This window comes from Lissotriton vulgaris, chromosome 9 (genome assembly GCF_964263255.1).
Source record: "Lissotriton vulgaris chromosome 9, aLisVul1.2, whole genome shotgun sequence".
Classification (NCBI taxonomy): domain Eukaryota; kingdom Metazoa; phylum Chordata; class Amphibia; order Caudata; family Salamandridae; genus Lissotriton; species Lissotriton vulgaris.
The window spans coordinates 1,098,681,349-1,098,699,961 of NC_141697.1; the positions used below are offsets into that span (position 1 = coordinate 1,098,681,349).

The window sequence follows — 18,613 nt, forward strand, 5'->3', positions numbered from 1 at the left end:
TAAATGGAAGGTAGCAATATGGCCCCCTTCCCAAGCCTTATTAGTCCCCAGGGACCACATCTACCAGGGTCTTATTCATTTTAAGGAAGGGGGCAACATGGTCCCCCTTGCAGGGCCTTATTAGGTCTTGGGACCCCCATAGCCCCAGAGGCGTTAATTTTAATTAAAGGGGAGTGAGGCCATATGGCACCTCCTTCCCAGCCTTAACTGGCCCTGGGGACCCCATCCCCCAGGGCTTGTTTTTAATTAAAGGGGAAGAGGGCTATGTGCCCCCCTCCCTGAGCCATATTAGGCTGTGGGACCCCCATACCCCTGAAGCATTTATTTTAATTAAAGGGGAGTGAGGCCATGTGGCACCTCCTTCCAAGCAGCCTTATCAGGCCCTGGGTACCCCATCCCCAGGGTCACTAGTAAAAATAAAGGGAAGGGGGGTCTCTGGTCCCCCCTACCCAAGCCATTATAGGCCCCAGGGACCCTATCCTGGGGCACACTTTTTATAAAGGTGGGTGTCCTGGTGCCCACCCAGGGAACCGACCATATACTCATTGGGGGCCATGGGTGAGTCTGAAGGCCTGGGGCCCTAGCCAGCTCCCAATATGCAGTGGTAGCCAGGGAAACTGCTATGTCCAGAGGGTGGACTCACAGGGATAGCTCTAGTGAGGTGGCCCCAGAGATAGGGTTCCTGGGGCCACAGAACGCTTGGTTAGGGGTCCTGCATGCCCCCCTCCGGTTTGCAAAGTTTAGCAGCCCTGGGGGATGAGGTTGCCAGGGCCAAAAGCAGGCCGTGGAGGGGGTGTGTCCTGCAACTCTCCCCCTCAAAAATGCTTTGGGCCCCGGATGATGGTCTCCTTGGAGACATGAGTGGCTAAAGGAGGGAGGTTGGGTTCTATCCTCGCCCTCAAAAATATTACAGGCCCTATGGGATGGGTTCCCCAATGATGCAATGATGAAATTGGCCTGGGAGGTGGGGCGTGGGACCCCCTTCCCATAGAAAATATGTTGGGCCTCAAGGTATGGGATACCTAGGGCCAAAAATAGCCCCGGGAGGAGGGCCACATACGCCCCTCCCTAAAAAATAATAACCATCTTTCCTGGGCCCTGGCCCACCCCGGGTGGGTTTACAAAAGAATGTTTGAATTGTTGCAGCGGATTCACAGTTCCTGTGCAAATTTGTAGTAAAATTAAAACAAGAAAACGTGTTTTAGACTCCACCATCAGGCCTGGGGGGTCAGGGTTTCTGTACCCTGACCTCTTATATCCTTTTTTGCATTCATTTTAGGACACAGGACCAAGTCCTGAGTCCTAGAATGGCTGCCACAACTTCCTGTTTGAGGTGATGGCAGTCAATCAGTTCTCACTTTGAGATCTGTTGGCACCATGGGTCCTCCGTGGTGTAAAATATACAACAGAGGTTGCCAAATTCCCATAAACTTCATATGTGTGTCTTCAACATTACTGTACAAACGTTCCATGGCAGAATGTTCCGAAGGTTATGATAGAGTTGGGCGATCAGTGGTGTGTCCTCTTAGATCCACTTGAAAGTGATGGTTATCTTTGCCTCTTCTAAATGTTGTAAAGCCACATAACCTTAAAGTTTGATTAATCTATTACATTTTCCTAATCTAAGCCCTAGGAGTGTTGTACTAGCATTGTATAAGGCTTAACAGTGAGTGGGGAGCCTATGACTTTGTGAATTACGTCATTTACTTTCAAGTGCAATTATTTTGGGACAATCCCACCGAATGTGCAATGTTTCTTTTATGTGTTCATAATTCCTCCAATGATTTGGAATGACCACAAGGAATATACAGTGGAGATGATTTGCAGGACAATGCCAACAACACCATATTGTATATTGTACTTCTCCATTCTTAGCTGACATGGGACAGACATGCATATCCCTCCCCAGACACTCCCCTTTCCAGTCTTGCTTATGCCTCCAGTTGTTGATACCAGTGGCAGTTTATATTGAGGAGATATAACACCCCTAATAACTTGAGAAATAGTATTTCAAGTGGTTTTTTATCTTTAGGGGTTGCCTGTTTGATTCCTGGATGAGAAAACCAGTATCTGATTAGGTTGTATTAAGCCCCTCTGATGTGTCCAACTGAAATTTAGCCCTGCATTTTAAAATTTAAAAAAAAATGGTCTTTGCATGGTACATATCGGAGAACATTCTACACCTCCCCTCTTCCATCTCTTGAAAGGGGAGTCTTTTGTTGCAGGTGTAAATTCACCATTAACATCGATATCAATGTGAGGGGGGGGGTTGTGAGCCCCATTTGCAGTACTACTTCATCCCAATTCTTAAGTGTGACACAAACTGGGGTGCCAAGGTATGTCTTTGGTGTTTTATTCCTGTTCCTGGCCAAAGTTAAATCCCACAGGCTTGTGTGCTTAACTAATGTCCAGTTGAGACCAGGAGCAAAGCTTTACAATTCTGTGCTGGTAGGCAGCATAATAAAGAGAGGGATTAGGTAAGGTCATACCATCTTTTGCTCTAGGTTGACAGAGCCTGCCTTTCCGGTTGCCTTAAAAACATTCATGATGAGTTTCTGCAACTATTTAAGACATGTTCTGTCCACCAGTAGAGCAGTGTTTGTAACTGGTAGAGAAACTAAGAAGGAACTTTCATTTTCGAGTTTGTTCTAGCTGTTCAGGAAAAGTGCATAGATTACCAGTATTCCATTTCAATCAATATTTCAGTTAACCAATGGGAGGAATTCTTTCTAAAGATATAGGATATCATTGTAATTTTATTACGATTACATTTTTTTAGGACCTTTTGCCTATCGGAGGAGATATTCTAGCTCTAGTACTAGTTCCTCCTCCATGGATAGTGTTAAGTTTAGAATTTAAGATTTGTCATAATTGATTTTGGAACCTGACATTTTTTCAAATTGTTTAGTTACCCCTGGGGATGAGGTGACAGGAGGACATCGTCCAGGTATAGGCTGATCTAGCTAAGGCATAACGATATACAGATTTCTCTGATTTAAATTGTGCTGCAATATGGCACTTATTGGTGTACAAAACGCATTTTTAGTGTACAGATCACATGTTTTCATTTTCCTCCTTGTGGGATTCAGTCAATCAGGACTAAACCATATGGCACATGAAGCCTTACTTTATGAAGTTAGTACTACAAACAAAGAATTGCTGAGGATAATGTCAACAGCTGTGAATGAAGTATAAGGTATGGAATCTTGACTTACTCTTGCAATTTGATCTGCCATCTGAAGACGTCCATCTAATTCTCGTCTAATTTGGGCTGCCTGCTCATCTGGGTTATCCAGCTAAAAAGAAAATAACAAGGGCATGTTGTAAATGTCTGCGTTTTTGTAAGGTTCTTCAAAATCAAATGATTATCTTGCTTGAGCCGAAACAAGCAAAAAATGTAAAGCATGTAAAAATGAGCCTATTTACTGTTTCATGGATATGTACAGTCTGTAGTAACATAAATACAATGGTGATGGGGTGGTTTCAATACATCCAAAAGGGACCCAGGTACAAACACAAACAAAACAAGATGTCCCAGGCACGTGAAGCAAAACTGTTCATATACTGCTTGCCTATAATAGAAGAAAAATATCAATGTAACACACCTTTTATGGAGGCAGAATTATCAAAGTAGTTTCCTTAGTCACAAAATGGCGAGGGAGAAAATAAGACTGTATTCCAGACACACCACAAGCACCAAGGAATGAGAGGGAGAAAGTAGCTGGAATTGGTCAAAGGCACCTACAGCTGCAAGTAAAATATTGTGATAACATGAAATCAAAATAGGAGAGCATCATGCTTGCCCCCTCAAACCAGACATGTCTAGGGGTGACATATTAGTGCCCTCTCACTCATCAAATAAGTTGGATGAGGTAAATACGGGTCTAAATCTGGGTTCATTGCCTCTAACAGTATATAGATTAGAAAAACAAATTGGCATTCATCACTTACATAGTAACTGGACTGGTCACATTTGCAGGGGACATGCCCCCATTCGAATGGGACAGGGGCCTGACCTGCTCACAAATTTGCTAACAGTGGCGAGGCATTTCCCACTGGCAAGAGAGAACAGTTGTCCCCTCTTACCTCTATGCTAATCTTTTACCTGGTAGGAACCTCACCCATTAGGCAAAATAATTTCTTTTTAATGTATCTTTGATACAGAACCAGTGATATTCCAAAATCAATTAAAAATAAACCTGACTCACAGGTTAGTTTAAAAAGCCTATCTCCAGTGCCCTAGCATTCGAAACAATATGAACACAACTTGAGTTATATACATTTAAATACAAATTTCCACAAGGCTTTCATAAAAATATGTTATGTTATAGGCTTATGGCACTATGAGAAGCTGATTACGAGGCATTCAACATTCTATTTTATTATTTCAGTACAGTCATCACTGTCAAACCACATTACACTGGAGTATTTGCAATAGACAGTGAAAATCAAAATGCACTTTATCTCTGAATGAAAATAAATCAATTTATTGCTGTGTCAGAATCAACCTTTTCAAAACATGCAGGAACGCGTTCAGTCTGTCTGGTGCACTTGTCAAAGAGAAATAAGGAGCGTGTATTGAAAATGACTGGAAGGTCACATGGTCAGACTGTGACCCACAAGCATGCGTCACTTCCCAAACTGCTCCCACTGTGAAGTGTTCAGTCGCCGGAGCTTTCTTACAGCTTTCATACATAAGTTTATTTTCGATTTAACTTACCCTGCTTGGGTAAGACTCTAGAAATGTCCATTTCAATTTTGTAATATGACTGAGACATTCATACACATGTAATATGAATGTGTAATTTACACCTATGTCTGGCCTTTACATGTATATCAGCTGTTCTTAAATATTTAGGGTTTTAGCAATGTAATAAACCCATTTAAGGAGTCTGTAACTTTTAAACAACCCCTAAAATGGATTTTGAAATGGGAAATTGTTCACTATTGCTTCTCTTACAATTAGAGATTCCTATCCATATGTTTCAATGGTTTAGGACTGAAATAGTGGTTGAAAACCATTGTAAGGTTACAGACCCCAAAGGTGGGTTGGTAAGTCATTTGCAAAAGGGAAGGAGTTCCTTGGCGACACCTTCCACTTTGTAAATATCCATAGAACAACTGCAAACTCTCGAACAAAATTAAAAAAAAGTTTATTTTTAAATGCAGACAGATTTTAACTTAAGGAAAACGAGCTACATAAAAAAAGTTTGAAAGTCACACACGGTGCCATCCAATCATGTTGAGTGTCGATTTGTGACCTACCGATTTATAAGGTAAGTCAGATTCCAAAACGCTATGATTCGGATTTTTAAGAGACAACCTATTAATACATGTCCGTTCTTGAAAATCTTTACTGCTCATGAAAATACGGATTGCAGTTTGGGACAAGTATTTTCCAACCACATCTTCGTACATCTTACCCTATGTACCTATGAACAAGTTTCATACACAATGTGAGATACGTGCAAGTGGGCATAATTATTATGTACATTGCTGACTTCACATTATTTAGCCAATCCTATTCGTTTTTATCCTTCATATTATATGCACTGCAAGTGTAGAGTCAAAATGCTTGAGCCAAGGAATGCCTTGTGTCAATTGATTTCATTGGTTCCTTTTATAGAAACAATTTTTGCCACTCAATGATTTCGAATCCCACACACATCCTGTGAAAGTGGGGAACAATGTTGCACCATCCCAACCCTGTTAATCCTCTAACACCGATACTTTTGAAGTGGGATTTAGAGGTTTAAGATAAGTGAGGGAAATGTATTGCAAAATATTTGTAAATTAATACCCACTTATCTATGAGTCAGTGAGAATTCACCACATTTGCATCACAATTTCCTGACAACCCACTTGACACCGCTTTGGTACAGCCCACTTTACTATAGTAGGTACACAGCTATCTATGCATGACATACATCTGAATAGCATACAGTATGGAGATATAGCATGTTCTCACAATTATTGTCACACAAGGTTAGAAATAGTGAGTGGTAAAGTACATCGTACCAAAAATCCTTCCCCCTAAAATCCCCCAAAATAGAGCTCTAAAACTAACAGCTAGCTTATATCTTAGAAATTCTCTAGAATACATCTTACACCAAACCTATACCTGGCCCATATCCCCAAACCAAATGTTATAATATTTAGACCTAATCATGCCCTGGGTGACAAAATAAAGTATAAAAGAATATTGAACATTTTCTGATTACTCTGACTAATCACTCTTTAAACACATGGCCGGTTCAAATTGTGGTGAGTGGCAGAGGGTCTCACCACTGGGAAAATACAGCTAGTACACCATCTGCATCTTACCTGTGGATAGACATATGTTCGATTAGTTCAAGGAGTGTCGAACAATTTTTTGGACTCTAAACCCGGAGGAGGTTTACATGCACATGGGCTAGAACATTTTAGAGTTCCTTGACATTGTACTCTGTCATCTTGAAACAAAGACTTCTATTTTAACAACCAAGGATTTCTCTGTATTATTCAATGCAGACAGATGTTATGAGAAACACTTCTCAATTAAGGATAAGCCTTGAAGAAGTCTCATGGAAAGAGACGAAACGCGTTGGCTACGTTGATGTGAATATGTTTTTATACCATCAATAAAGAATTTTCAACGCAGGACAAGTCTGAAACCAGTTTAATGAACTTGGAAAGATAAGAAACAAACTTAGCTAATTGAATAGTGTCTGAATCGGTGTTACAACTAATTATAGCTTGTTTAATCAGAACAGATTATATTTGCCTTTCACAACATATAGTGGGTGCCGATTTCCTGTGTATGTAAGTGCAATGATTTTATATCCGCTTATGGGGACCCAGGAGGCTATTTTCCCCTGATCTGGGCACCATTTTTCTGGATTATTTCCCACATTTTTGATGAAGTGCGGTATCGAAAGTCTAGGCTTCCTTTTGTAAATCTCTTCAGAACAATTTGAAAGTCAAGATGCTTTTGTCTGACATAAATATTAAGGACAAAAATATTCTATTCCCAAAATATCGTGACAGAAATATTGGGGGACAGAATATTGAGAACATAAGAGCAAATAGATAAGTATACATTTACTATTCTCAACTCCACATCTATGTACTGTGAATATATATACATATATCTAAAAAGTAAATGTATGCTTATCCATTGAAACTTACCTTTGCAATATTCTTGTCTACAATATTCCTACCACGATAGTTTGGTCACACAATAATTAATTTCCGATATTTTGGTCAATCATAAAAAAAAATCCACATTTAATCACCAGAAAGTTACCAAAATTATAAAAATTGCATAAAGGTAAATGGAGATATAAATGTTTTACATTTTAAAGCAAAAAAGTTCCAAGAAAGACCGTGGTGCCAATTTGAAGTTACTGCTCAGTGTTTACCGGGACACAAGCATAATTTCAGGTAATAGCAATGGAGCAAAGGTCAGCAGGCCTAGTGGGCTGCAACCATGAAAAATGTTACCTTTGAACTTAGACAGTTTTCTGAAGCTTCCAGTCCTGCCGCAGGGCAAAGTAGGAAGATAAAGCCAGCAGGTGTCTGTTGAAGTCAGGTAAGCCATCATTAAGCTCCCAGTGAAATCTCTGATTTTTTAAATCAAAAACATTGAGCAGGACAAAGCATGATTCTGTGGCCAAGAAGAGTGTGTTGCTGCTGGTACAGGTGTGCAGCCTCACCATGGTCCAAGGTTTTACCTTCAAACTTAGTCACTTTGGTTCTCAAAATGCTTCAGCAGAGCAGGGCCCCACAAGTCATACACCTTCATCACAAAATCACTATGAATCCTTTTTCTTCATCGCAATAAGCTCAAAGCAGGACAAACCTGGATACCTTGCATGCCAGAGCTGTGTCCTCCACAGCAAAGCCTTAACACCTTGTCCCAATTTCCCAGAGGAGGAAAACATTACTAAGTCTAATATTTCTTCAACTTCATGGACAGTGCTTCCTGGTCACTTCTGCAACCCCAGATAATTAAGGCAGACTCATATGCACAAGGTCTCTCCAGTTAGGGCTCCAGCAGGTTCTATAGTGTTTACATGCTCAGTCTTACAGAGGGGAGTCCTTTTGTTCTTTATGTACCACCAGCAGGTAGTGGGTGACCAGCCAATTCCATCACCCACTTGCACAAGATGATACATCACTGGCTGCTGGTCAAGACCTTCTTTTAAAGAAGAAGCTAGGTAAGAAGACTTCATATCCTATCAAACATTTGTTCAAGAAGTGATATCACTGGTTTCCCATCACAACCATCCTTAAAAGAAGATAACCAAGAGGTCTTCATTTCTTTTCTCCTTTCTGCACAGGACATCACACATTTCCCATCATTATTCTGCACAGAAAGTGATATTGCTGGTTTCCAGATAAAACCATCTTAAAAAAGACACACAAGGCAACTTCCTTTTCTATCTGATGTCACTACATGCACATTATTCATCTGCACAGGACGTGAAATCACCGATTGAACACTATAACCATCTTTAGAAGAGCTAGCTAGGCAAAAGGCCTTAATTTCCAGTTACCCTGTGCACAGGAAATATTATCACTGCAATCCCAAACATCTGCCTCCACAGGAAGTGACATTACTTCCTGCTGACTCCTTATTTCATTCAACTCTTCAGTCCGTCCTTCCACCCAGGTGTACCAGAAAAGGGCAGACATAGACATGGGCACTCTCACTGAAATCACAAGATACAATATAATGATGTACCTCCTCTAGCACCCCACAATGTCAATCAATTCCCAAATCACAACCAGACCAAGATGACACAAGCACTCACATAGTGCCCTCACAAAAGATCAAACCAACCATGTGCATATTCCACTAACTACCACACACCATCAAACTACAGAATACACATTCCACCTCATGCTCATTAACACTGACTCTACAGTATTTCATGCACCATATGTTGCAGACCTCATCACCTCCGCAAGCCTGACTCTATCATCATCACTATAACATGTTTCAGCCATACATCATCACACATCCAACACATCCTGTTTGCCATATTGTATTGTATAGTATTGTATTGTATTGTATGGCACACTTATAAAGCATAGCTTTGTGATCTTTCATGGCCTGAACACAAGAAACGTTACATTAACAGCCATCTATATTGTCCTTGGGAAAAGTTGAGTTTTTAGTCCCTTTTTGAAAGCAGAGAGGTCTCCCATACTCCGGAGAGACAGTGGAAGCGCATTCCACAACCTGGATGCCGCGTAGCCAAAAGAGCGACTGCCATCCGTATCCTCCGGATTTTAGGGACTGACACTAAATAAGCTGAGGCAGAACGAAGGGGTCTGGTAGGAGTGTACCAGGAAAACATCTCCCGCAAATAAATCGGTCCCAGTCCTTGAAGAGCCCGGTAGACCAGGCACAGAGCCTTGAATTCAGCGCGCTGGGAAATGGGCAGCTAATGGAGGTCCTTGAGTGCCGCTGAAGAGGAATCAAGGCTCCGGCGAGAGAGTGCCAGTTTTGCAGCAACATTTTGAACCAGCTGCAGTTTGCCCAACAAGATGGTGGGGGCCCCCAGAAGCAGTACATAGACTATAGGATCCATTATGTGGGCCACACACATAAGAAGGAAGGAGGCCTCACTGTCATACTTAACCCTTTCCTTGCTGCCGTCGGCCATTGGCCGACGGCAGCCCTACCTCCCCAGTGCTGCCGTCGGCCAATGGCCGACGCGGCCCGCCCGTTTTGCGCAAGTGCCACACTATGGGAAAATCGGGGCCGCGTTAAACGGGTTAAGTCCTCCTGGTCCTGTAAGTGACACTCAACCCAATGAATGTGACCTTCCATCTCATCTGCAGGGTAGAACAAGGACTTCAATGAAGAATTCTCAGGTTCTCCCACAACCGCATTCATCCAACATACCCACACCACCCTCTTGCGTCACTTACATTTTCCAGACAAAACAAGCTCACAAAAAAGAAGATTCTCTCCTCAGCCATTACTATGTCCCTGCAAAGTATTCTACAATCAAACCGAGGTTGATCCAAAAGAGGAGTCCAACCTTTCAGATCCTTCAAAGACATGTTGATAGCCTAGAGCATGAACTCATCTCTCACCCTGCCAACTCTATGTATGATGTCAACACCAATCTAAACACCTTCAACAATTTGTTTGGCAAACAATGTCAGCATCTGAACTCCAATTAAATGTTGCAATTCAAAACCTTTAGCAGCTTCTTACTCTATAGACCTTGGTGACAATAAACAGTCCACCAGCAGACAGGATGGAAAATGAAAAAAAAACATGATGCTTAAGTTCCACCATGCAATTTGCAGACAGCTCACACATCAACCTAAGAAAGGCACTACACCAATACCATCAATGAAGCCACCAACAGAAGCAGAACTCTTTGGAAGACAATTAAGCACAGCATCATCATTCTGCATCATCCACCTATCGCACATACCACTAACATAGCAATGGCAACAACTTTATTTTCAATGCAAAAAAAATATCTGACAGGACATCAACATCACCAAGTGTGTTTCTCCTCTTACGCCCATCCCTTCTCATAGAATCCTACAATGGTCATCATTCAAAGCCCTTTTTATCTCTCTGTGACATACTTAACTCCCTCAATATCCACTTCCTATGAGGATGATGCCTTACCATTATTTATTTAACTATAAAGTTTTATATAGTGTTAACATGATCTGTTAGGATATCATAGCGCTCTACAGGTAGACGTAATAAGAAACAAGCAAAAGACACATGTACCATCATAAATATTAAATAAGTACAATCAGAGAAGAATAACAACTTGGGGAACATTACTTTCGTAGGAAATCTGCAGAATAGTGGTCATGATCAGCAAATGAAAAACAGACAAGGGTACGATCAAGTGAAACAAGCTGTGATCTTAGGGCAACCATTTGTTCATCAGAAGTGGTTTCACTTCTTTTCAGAAGGAGGTGGTAGACAGAATCAGATGGATTTTCATAGGCAAAGAATTTCAAATTTTCTGGCGATACCCGAGAAGGCACCGTTGCACATTTTCTTTTTGTGGAAAATCTGTGGTTTCAGCAGCAGAGAGCTAGTACTTCGCAATGATCAGCATCCGCCTGATAATTCTAGCTTCTGTGCCAATTACCTAGGGGTATTGAAATGTAAGGCTTTATGAGTCAGGAATGCAATCTTTTGTTGTATTATTGCCTCATAAGGGAGCCAGTTCAAGGATTTCAGATATGGGGAGATGTGTTTGATTCTTTTAGTTCCGGTAACGAGTCTGGCAGCAGAGTTAAGAGAGGCTAGTAGAGGGGCAAGTTTGTATCTGAACGGGCCACAGAGTATAGGACTTCCGTAATCCAGCCTGGGAATGACCCGGGCTGGGACCACAGATTTAAGGTCATTTTATGGGAGCAAGGGTTTTAATTTCCTTAGAATGTTCATCTGATAATTCACTCCTTTGGTGGCAATATTGATTAGATCCTGCATGTGCAGGTGTTTGTCTAGTGTAATTCCTAGAGATTTCACAGAGTCAATAATGTGAGGTGTGCAGTTTAGGGCAATTAGATGCTTTATACATAGATCAATATTAAGGTTGTGTTTAGGTTGAGTAATGAGGAGGAATTTCATTGTAATGGTGTCAAGTTTGAGATGGTTGGGGGTAAGCCAATTCTGAGTATTTTGTAGAGTAGAGTTGAGGGAGATTATGCTTTCTAGGGAGGAGATTGCCAGGTACAATTGGGTGTCATCTGCATACATGTGATAATGAATGTTAGAGGATGTCAAGGAGTCTGCTAGAGGTTCTATGAATAGGTTGAAATGAGTGAGTGAGACGGTGGATCTCTGTGGGACCCCTAAGGTGACTGTAGTGTGCTCGCACAGCGATTAGTTGACTTTAACTCTTTGGATTGATGAATCTGTCCGGGGAAGCTCTGTCACACCTACTCAACAATTTCAATTATCAAGACATCCTAGATGTTCTCACTCCTAAAGAAACCTACATTAGACGATAATGACCATGTCAACTACCAGCATATCACTCACCTACTCTTCATCATCAAGATAATTGAAAAAGCAAACTATGATCTACTGCAAAATTGCAATGATGTTAACATTCTCCTGCATGACTTCCAATCAAGCTTTGATGAGGCTGCAGCATGGAGACTTCTTATTTACAATATTGAGAACATCCTCTTGACCACTGATGTAGCTAGCCTTTGCCTCCTGATATTGCTGGACCTCTTAGCTGCTTTTGATACTGTCAACCAACCATCCATCCCTCATCCACACCCTAGAGTTTTGATGGGACTCACTGGCAATGTATGGTTCTCTCCCTGCTTTTCCAATCCACGCTGTTTTATTCACATGCGTACCTTCAGATCTCAAAACAAGCTCCTATTGCCTGTAGAGATCCCAAGGGTTTCATACTGTCTTCTACCATCTTAAACCTCTACATGAAGCCTTTGGGGCTCTACTTACATCAAAACTCATCAATATGCGGATACGTTACTCTACATAAAAGTCTCCTCTGTTTCAGACATCCAATAGCTCAAACATTGTCTGCACCTTATCCAGATTTGGAGTTCAAGCGCCCACTTAAAGCTCAACTCATCTAAGACAGAAAAAGTATAAACATGGCTCAACAACATGAATTTTGATGGGTTTGGACCCCAGCTTTCACGTAATGCCAAGTCACTTGGTTTTACCTTCAACAATGTCACATTGCATCAAGCCATATTACCATCAGCAGAGGGTCCAAAAAAAGTGATAAATCCAGCACCACAACTCAGAAAATGAAAGATTCCCTACATTACATTGTGCTTAAAGCAGCGTAAGAACATTCTCTACACTTTCACATCATTGAGTAGGGACAGCATTCTTTTATAAGAGAGTGGAACATCACTACTTTGAAATGAGTTGATACAAAAACAGCATCAGGTGAGTACCTGATATTTTACTTGTTAGGGTGTTTGTTGCTATTTTTGATAGGTGTAACAATGTTGGAGTGGATTCAGTTTTGGATGGGTTCAGTTCAAAGGTAAGCAAGTTCAACTAATTATGGTTTTTTCCAGAAAGCTCTTTACAGTAGTTACATTTATTATTTTATGAATTTTGAGATATGTATTACTAATGAATGGTAAGTTTGCTGTTTGCATTTAAATATTGTGCTGATACTGCTGATTGAATGGAACACACTGAATTCATACCTCCTCCTACATTTTACCTATTTATAATACAAATTATAAAATAACAAAGAAGAGCATATTTATGTACGTGTCTAGATTGTGGCGTATTGATATATGCATAATAAAACTACATTTGAAAATAAACTGGAATCCTCTGAATATAAAAAGCATTTATCCACAGGAATCATATGAATGCAAAGGAAGTGGAACGAGTTTACAAATTCATGTGCATATACATTTTTAAAATGTTAATAATAGAAGTAGTCTTATGAAATAGCCTCTGGCAGAGAATTATTTTGTAACATATTTTCTTTTACAACTAAGCCATCAGGCAATTTTATTGAAAAATGCTATGTTAAATTGCAGACAGAAATATTCCCAAGTGGATGAGACATAATATATAAACCCAAAATGGAAGGTTTGTACCGGCATAACACTACAGGGTACATTATGAAAAAGCAGCAATAAAAACCAACCTGTAAGTGAGAGGCAAAGGCTGGACTCCAAGAAAGTAAGGCACCTTCTAAACTGTGATTAAAAATAACTGTTCGTTTTAAGCTACATTTCTGTAAGGATTATAAATTGGAGTGCTGTCCTGTGCCATCAGCCTTTTTTTCCATGGTCTTGGAGCATACCAGATATTTTGCTTTCTCTAGGTTTTGAGCCAGAGTGGGATGAATTTTTTTTCCTGTTTATCCCTCCTCCCATAGTTTGAAGTTTTGAAGTTTACTTTCTAAGGGGTAAATACCAGATGAAAGTTTGTATGCAGTGATTTATGGGGGGGGGGGGTATAGAAAGGGTTAAGGCAGTCTGCCTTCTAAGGTAAACCATTGAAACACTTGTAGTATTGGAATTATGTGGTCTGACTTCTTTTGCTAATAATAATACAGACTACAGGATATAAGGAGGGCTTGAGCCAATTTGGGAGATAAGCTAGCAAAGAATTGCTGGTATCAAGAAGTGAGAGCACGAATGCTTATTCTTCAGTCCTAAAATGGAGGGTACAGAAAGTGTTGAGGCAATTCTGGCTTCTAAGGTAAACCATTGAAACACTTGTAGTATTGCAATTAAGTGGTCTGATTTATTTTGCGATTAATAATACAGACTACAGAATATAAGGAGGGCTAGAGCCAATTTGAGAGATGAGCTAGCAAAGAATTGCTGGTATCAAGATGTGAGAGCACTAATGCTTATACTTCAGTCCTAAATATTCCCTAGTACATTGGGAAGTGTGGAGGATTTAGGTTTTCTAAGTAGGTGTAGTTGTGATGAGATGGGTGTGAAGTCAACTAATTTACCAGACGTTGCAACAATAATGGGGATATCTACTTGTCTGGCTGTTTCTTGCTGTTTTGGATGGGTGTAAAAGCATTGGAGTGGATTCAGTTTTGGATGGGCTTGGGTCAAGGGAAACAAGTTCAACTGACTATTGGTTTTTTTCCAGAAATCTCTTTAAAGAAGTTACATTTATTATTTTGTGATATGTCTGGATGTCCTCAGATTACTGATGAATGGTGAGTTTGCTGTTTGCATTTGAATATTGTGTTGCCTGACACATAAATACATTTATTTATTTTACCTCTTAATTGTATTGGATGCTTTAAAGAACTATTATTTTCCATTCAAAAATTGTATTTAATAAAAGGAAGAATCAAAAAGATAAATGATAGAATGTGGGATGATGTTAACATATATTTCAGGTATGTTTGTTTAACAATTGCTTCAGCAAAACATATAACACTTGCACAACACCATTAACCTGTACGTAGTGAATGGTCTATCCAGATCAAGCACACTTTCTTGATTAACAAGCCTAATACCTAAAGTGTTTGAACTTCAGTTAGGTAAAGCTACAGCAAATTAGAGCTTTCTGGAAGAAAACGTGCAGACAATGCCAGTTGCTTGTATCCCAAAAACAAAAAGCAACAATAATTTGGCATTGAGTATGATCTCAACAAGAACCATGTTAACTATATTTAATTGATAATTCAAAAAGGACTGTTTTAACCTAATTTTATTTATGTTATATTTAACTAAAAAGCGACATAAATAATTTTGCTTAATTTTATTATAAGTAAAATTGTTTGTTTGCAAGGTATAATGTCCTCTATCAAATAATATATTACAAGTGCGTGTTAGTTGTTTTAATAATTTATTTGTGAGGGTTTGAAAGAGTTAAGCACTTTGATCACACTAAAGAACTGAATTTCAGAAAAGATAGCCTAAAGAAACACATAGAGAGATGACGTAGTTTTCAAGTGATTATGAGGTGTGGTTCCACGTTTTAGTATCACTGTCACAGATCTTTCTGAGTTGGGACTGGTTAGTCTCTCCTCTCAGGCTGGGCTTTGAAGCATTTGCGATTAAATTGCTTAATTATAACAACTTTTTAAAATGTATTATGCAAATCAAAGGAACTTACAATCCCCTTTTACTTTACTTTTTGTATATCTCTTTCACATCTTATAACTTACTAGTATTTTATTAATCGAAATATGAAACAATATCATTATTATATGTACCCCTTTTTAAGCATACCTATAATATCTCTCACAAGAAGTACATATTCAGTTTTATTGTCCTTAGAAAATCTTAGTTACGTTATTTTAGTCCGAGGAAAACATTTGACACATTTATTCAGAATTTTTAGAAAAAACAAGCTGGAAAGAAACCTTTAAGAATGACATTTCTCACACTAATCTAAAATCAGGAGAAAACCTGAAAACGTTCTCAGTATTTCGAGTTTTCTTAAAAAATTGACTGTGGTTACATCTGGGCTGCACTCTTCCAATGTTAGTCATTTTCACTCCCTGCCTTGCTAATGAGAAGACTGTACTGATTGCAGAATTCTGCATTAAGTATGATCCCTTGGAAGCCTTCGAGATTCATCTTTTTCTCATGGTGCATGGCCTTCACTTGTTTCCTCTAGAGAACTCTACAGCATGCAAGACTGTTAGCACCATCCATTATCCCATCCATGGAAAAGGCCTATCTTCATACTAGACAAACTCCTTGGTCATAATAGGCAAAATTATTGGCCGGTTTCTCTTGCAATCATATTGGTGGATGAACATTTAAGCAATAGGCTGAAAGGCTGTGAAATGACCACCCACATGATCTACTGTAAATTCAGCCTTGTGTTTTTTCTTTAAAATTGAGATGAACAATACTATGCATGATTTAGAAAGCGAATTAAACAGTTCAGAAAGTTTATGAAGGAGTCTTGTTAGGTGAAATAGGAACATTGAAGCAAGTTAGATATAAATCTTCACAGTATTGTTTGGCCGAAAAGTACATTTTATGCATCTATGAAGCTGTATGATGGTTTATTTATCTCATTTTGCAACAAGATGCTGCTCGCTTTGTTGAAGAGCTCATCAAGTCTTAAAGAGTCCCTCTGCTGCACACATATGTCTTCTTCCTTTACTAATTGCATTTGCTTCTGAAAGCATTCTTTATTATTGAACATTTTGCCTATGGGAATATGGGATTCGTTTTGCTAGGGCAATCTGGAAACATCTGTTATAAACCTGCATCCAGTTCCCCCGTTCATACACTCAGCAAACAATATTAACAGGTTTTAAAGCTCCTGAGAACATACATAAAATCAGCAAGAAGGAAGAACCAGATAGTTTCAATTTAAAAGATTAATGGCCAAATGTTGATAACAAAACTTCTATCATCGTGGGAGTCTGACACCTGCTTATCTTTATTTAGTTTGCAGCTGTTAATGTGCACTTCAGAGAAACGAGCAAGATGATCTCTGTTCTACCTGTAATGACAGCTCTTGAGTGTGTCAAATCATGTATCCACCCAGTGTCTTCTCATTGCAAGAACCATCTCAACCTGATTTGCTGATGCATTCAGATACCACATAGCTTTCTCAAAAACAAACAATGTCAAAACCAATAGGTCTGGCTTCAGAGTAATGCTGTATGGCAATGTAAAACAAATAGCAAGTGAATGGGTATATATTTGTGTGGAAGCAATTAACTGTAAAATAATTCAGTGGACGATTAAAGGTCATGTAACAGTTGCATGGTCAAGCCAGAGTTTAAATATCAATGTAGGTTAATGACTGGTCTCCTTCCATCTGCGCAGAGAAAAGAACCATAAATTATCTAGTTATCTAAGACACTTTAATAGCATTACAATGTCATTTGTGTGCCCCTGAAAATTGAAGCTCAGGCAGCTGGATAAATAAACAAAATGATAACAGCTTTGTGGAGGGCAAGCACATTTTTTTTATGTGTAAGCACGCAACTTTTGCACATTCAAAACATGGACTGCTGGCTCCCAACATGTGGGTGAAGCCGAAGCCTCTGTCTACTGATGTTCACATAATTGTCTAGCGACACCTCACTGTCAAGGTGAACCATAACGAGTTCACCAGATTTGGCACACACCACCAATAGAAAAAGTGGTTGTGACAGCACTCTTGGTAACTCTTATCACTAGTCACTTGGAATGCTGAAGTCACAATACAGAACTACACATTCAATAGGACCTTAATCATCTCCAAAGATATGAGTCGGCCTGTCTTACTCCGAAACAAGAATCCCTGATTAAATATCAGCTGAAAAATTGTCATAACCAAAAATGAAATGGAGTGCAAAGAAAAACAGGCATTTAACGGATGATAAGCGGCAAAGAAGTTTTTTTATATTACACGGACCACCATCAATCAAGAACAATGGAAGTTGCTTCCAAATGTTCACCCGCATGAATGTCTGCTCACTACAGGACTAAATATGGCATGTTTACTTTGTTTCTTATGCCATGCATGCCTTGTCAATAATGCACACAATTGTTTAACTCAGGCAGTCATTTTGGGCTTCAGTTATATTCTTCAGCTCACCATTATTGCAACAGCTAATGTACTAAGGATGTAACATGCATCTAGCAAAGTCACTCCTAATTAGTATGACCAGTTTACCTGTGATTTAAAAAAACACAAATACAAATCTGTGTTTTTAATCTACACAATCCATCAGAAAAAGTTCTAAAGCCCTAATTCAAAGTGAGCAGACTACCCGGATTTGAAATTAACCCCTGCCCTTGCACCAGTGGGGTCATTCCTCAATTATGGTGATAGACACACCCTGACAGGACAATGATAGGGATGTAGAAGATATCAGCATGTCAATTAGTGCAATGCCACGCTATGCCGAGATACAGCTGGTGGCACTGCATGTCACCTGGCAATATATAGAGTTGATGGCCAACATACTACAATGACATACACCTCCATCCCCACGTCATGGCTGTGCACAATCAGCTGTAGGGAGGAGCGATTCCGTGGATCCACGGGGTGTGGATTGTATTAGTCCCTAGGCACACCTTCCATGCAGTGAGCAAACAACCCTTTGTAAACGGAGATCCTTGTTGACTCACTCACAATTATGGTGCACATGTCCCTTTCCTCCTCAAGCACAGCAAATCACATCGT

The 18,613-nt window shown here is 39.7% G+C and overlaps 1 protein-coding gene across 7 annotated transcripts in view; it reads right to left on the reverse strand.

Annotated features, from left to right (window-relative positions):
* CADPS (calcium dependent secretion activator) overlaps positions 1-18,613 on the reverse strand; it is a 1,556,059-nt gene that overhangs the window by 956,264 nt on the left and 581,182 nt on the right. For all 7 annotated transcript variants that reach the window (XM_086939080.1, XM_086939079.1, XM_086939076.1 and 4 more), the window contains exon 4: positions 3,216-3,296. In XM_086939080.1, coding sequence (XP_086795206.1) covers positions 3,216-3,296 — 81 coding nt within the window. The remainder of the gene's footprint in view (positions 1-3,215; positions 3,297-18,613) is intronic.